Consider the following 3,966-nt stretch of genomic DNA (forward strand, 5'->3'; position numbering starts at 1 on the left):
ATCGACGCCGGGTTCAAAACGCGAATAATGACCGGTGCGGTAATTAATACAGACCATATAGAACCGCGACAGTTTTTGGAAGACGCCTGCAGCGTAGTGTGCAAGCGAGTACGAGACATTATAAAACTACATAACTGTGTCAAAGTGAACACCGTGTTCAACGGGGAGTTTGTGGCGGCTGATAAACGTGCCAATAAGAGTATATGTACAAATAACATAGAACTCTGTGGTACATCGCACTTGCATGATTGGTACGAGCTGCACGTTATCGAGCCCACATTAGCGAAACTCGAGGAGTTCCAGGAACGCGACAGTGGGTGGGCGTTGACTCGAATCCTCAATTTGACGGTGAGCGTCAACAAATACAATCCTTTGCGCGCGGGGTGTCACTTGGAATTGCCTAAAGACATTAAAGTAAAGAACGCGATGATCAATGTGCTGTCTATGGACAATGCATGTTTTGCATGGTCAGTGGTCGCCGCCTTACATCCAGCCGAAAGAAATTCAGAACGGGAATCTTCATACCCGCATTATTCAAGGGTATTGAATTTACGAGACATTGAGTTCCCAATGACGTTGAGTCAAATTAAACAGTTCGAACGACTCAACGATATATCCGTCAACGTCTATACCATCGAGGGACAGAAGACGTCAAACGTGCTTCCAATACGGCTTACCGACCACACGAGTGTTAAAAAACATGTTAATCTGCTGTACATGCAGGATCCGCGAGACAACAATGTTGGACATTTCGCGTGGATTAAAAATCTATCCCGTCTCGTGAGCTCACAATTGAGCATGCATCATGGTCAGAAGTACATTTGTAATCGGTAAGTACTTATATTTTTTAATAATATATATATCATTTTTATATTTTGTGTATAAAAAAATTTATATTTTATGATTCTTTTTTTGCAGATGTTTTCACTACTTTAGTTCGAGCGACAAATTGCAGTCTCACACTGTGGACTGCCGAAAGATAAACGACTGCGCTATCAAACTACCGAGTGAAGACAACAAGTGGCTGTGCTTCAAGAACCATAGCAGGAAAGAGCGACTTCCCTTCGTGGTGTACGCCGATCTGGAGTGTGTGCTGCAGAAGACACAACCGGAGACGGAACACGCGTCATACGCCTATCAACATCATCGAATATGTAGTATAGCATACTACGTACAGTGCTCGTATGATGAAACATTATCAGCGTATCGATTTCGTCGCGATAACGACTGCGTCGCGTGGTTTGTCGAGGAACTCAAAGGATTGGCGCATCGCGTAAAGAACGTCTTGTTCGACATTGTATGCATGGTAGATCTAACGCGAAACGAGTGGGAGACATTTCACAGCGCGGCGCAATGTCACATATGTGAAAAACCGTTCGCGCCAAATGATAATCGTGTACGCGATCATTGCCACTTGACCGGGCGTTACAGAGGTCCAGCACACTCGACGTGCAATCTGAATTATAAGGATTCTCACTTCATCCCAGTAATATTCCACAATCTGTCAGGCTATGACGCGCACTTTATTATCAAGGAGATAGCTGCCGCGTTTGAAGGCTTAATCGATGTACTGCCTATAACAAAGGAAAAGTACATCTCATTTACTAAACACGTGAAAGACACCGCGGAAAGATCTGATTCGCGAAGCGATATAAAATTAAGATTTATCGACTCATACAAATTTCTCAGCGCGAGTCTCGCAAAATTGGCATCCTTCCTCGATAAGGATAAATTGAAAATTATACATTCCAAATTTTTCGCGTTATCCGACGACGATTTCGAATTATTGACGCGAAAAGGTGTCTTTCCATACGAATACGTGGACAGCGTCGAAAAGCTGGAGGATACATGTTTACCGCCGCGCGATTCATTACATTATTTCCCCCTCTCTCTTTCCCCCACCACATCATTACTTTGGGTATACTCGATTAATTTTATATGATCAGTCTTGTCGCGATCGTTTGTACTGACGGTCAACTTCTCAGAGTCTAGATAGCGAAAAAGTTCTCCTTTGAAGGATGCAATAGCAGCAGCAGCAGCAGCAGCAACAACGGTGCAAAACGCATGAATACCATGAATTATTACGTGCCGATTCACGACGTTGAAACTCAAACGTATGAGAAGAAATGTAATAGGTAAGTTTCGTTTAGGATAAAAAACATATAAAGCCTACCCCAGTTTTTATATCTTAGCAAATTGTAATACTTACTCTAAATAAAACTAATTTCATTTATTTTATACAGCATTTTGTTGGATCGTCGCGCGGTTCGTATACTCAGCAGACGATACGCGCTGACAGCTATGGAATACAAATTCCTCGAAATTGGTATCAACGTGGGTCCACCGAGCTACGTGGAGATCGCCGTTGGAGATCCTCGCCGAGGAAAGGAACTGCTGTTGTCTCTCAAAACGTGGAAGGCACTATACGAGCAACGGCAAAATATTCAAAATTTCTTTCGCAATGACTTCAAAGATATTCATAGTTTTATAAACGTTGGACCGCTAACGGTGAGAGTTTGTACGGTTAATAACATCAAACTCATACGTCTCGAATCTGCAAACGTATGCTTGAGAATGACCGAATCGACGATGCATCGTATGTTCGATCTCGATCGGTGCATCGATGCGAGATTCGATCGTTTGATCAGAATACTTGCGACGGTCGATGCAAAGTTTGCGCAGTTCTCCGATATCGCGTCCACTGTGAAGGATCCCAAGGAAACGTCGAATGTAATATACGCTAGCGATGCGTTCAATATGAATCAGATCGTCGATTGTGAGCTCGCAGCTTTAGTTTTTTGTATGTAATATATATTATGTAAAAAAGAGTTAAATAAACAGGCTTTTTTACAACTGAATAAACGATGTAATTTCTTTGCGTGCATGTCCATCCCTACCTATATTTTATCAAATGTTGTTTACGACGAACATGTTCCAACAGGTTTGATGCATTATCGGGTCGATCATCGTCCCGATGACGTCATTTCTTCCTTTGTTTTTTTTACGTACTGCGTCGTAAAAAAATAGCGCAAAATTGTTTAGTCTACGAGATAACACCTCCCCCTTTTCCTAGAAAATGTTTACGACGAACATGTTCCAACAGGTTCGATGCGTTATCGGGTCCATCATCGTCCCGATGACGTCATTTCTTCCTTTGTCTCGCGTACTGCGTAGATGGATTGTTTAATCTACGCGATAACACCCCCTTTTCCTAGAAAAATGTTGTTTACGACGAACGTGTCCCAACAGGTTCGATGCGTTATCGGGTCCATTATCGTCCCGATGACGTCATTTCTTCCTTTGTTTTTTTACGTACTGCGTCGTAAAAAATAGCGCGAAATTGTTTAGTCTACAAGATAACACCCCCTTTTTTCCTAGAAAAATGTTGTTTACGACGAACGTGTCCCGACAGGTTCGATGCGTCATCGACAAAAATACACGCTCCTACGCAGTGCGCTATCAAGTTAGTCTTACCCATTGTACGCCGCCTAGCGGCGTCGTTGCGAACGAGGCCCCCCTCCCGCGACCCGACGGACCCCGCGGCGCAACCGCGGACCTCCACGCGGCCCCTGCGGACCCCCGCGAACCCCCACGCGGACCCGCGGCGCGACCGCGAACGCGAACGCGGACCTCCTCCCTCCCGCGCGGACCAGCGGCGTGGACCATCGGGGCGGGTGAGTCATCCCGGTGACTCATCCCGGTGAGTCATCCCGGTGGTATGTCAAGGTCAACTCCCCTTCCCCCCCACCCCGCGAAAAATCCGATATTTTTGTGTAACCCGATATCCTTGTGTAACCCGATCCCCCCCCCCTCCCCCCACCCCTCACCCCCCGCGAAATCCGATATCTTTGTGTAACCCGATACCCCGCCCCTCCCTCCACCCCTCACCCCCCCGCGAAATCCGATATCCTTGTGTAACCCGATACCCCTGTGTAACCTAATACCCCTGTGTAACCCGATACCCCC

General features: G+C 45.6%; 1 protein-coding gene across 1 annotated transcript; it reads left to right on the forward strand.

Moving 5' to 3' along the window:
* Positions 1-848: 848 nt before the first annotated feature.
* Positions 849-3,388, forward strand: LOC143895404 (uncharacterized). The gene is made up of 2 exons (XM_077402474.1): positions 849-2,135; positions 2,244-3,388. Exons 1-2 carry the CDS (start codon positions 2,065-2,067, stop codon positions 2,806-2,808), a joined length of 636 nt encoding a protein of 211 aa, XP_077258600.1. The 5' UTR covers positions 849-2,064; the 3' UTR covers positions 2,809-3,388.
* Positions 3,389-3,966: the final 578 nt, after the last annotated feature.

Source organism: Temnothorax americanus, unplaced genomic scaffold (genome assembly GCF_048541705.1).
Source record: "Temnothorax americanus isolate GAGA-0224 unplaced genomic scaffold, ASM4854170v1 Scaffold158, whole genome shotgun sequence".
Taxonomy (NCBI): domain Eukaryota; kingdom Metazoa; phylum Arthropoda; class Insecta; order Hymenoptera; family Formicidae; genus Temnothorax; species Temnothorax americanus.

What these genes read in the sequence shown, in the direction of transcription:
- LOC143895404 (XM_077402474.1), top strand. Translation starts at nt 2,065, where the DNA reads ATGAATACCATGAATTATTACGTGCCGATTCACGACGTTGAAACTCAA. An exon ending in TATGAGAAGAAATGTAATAG is followed by an intron (nt 2,136 to 2,243) that starts GTAAGTTTCGTT and finishes TATTTTATACAG; the next exon opens with CATTTTGTTGGATCGTCGCG.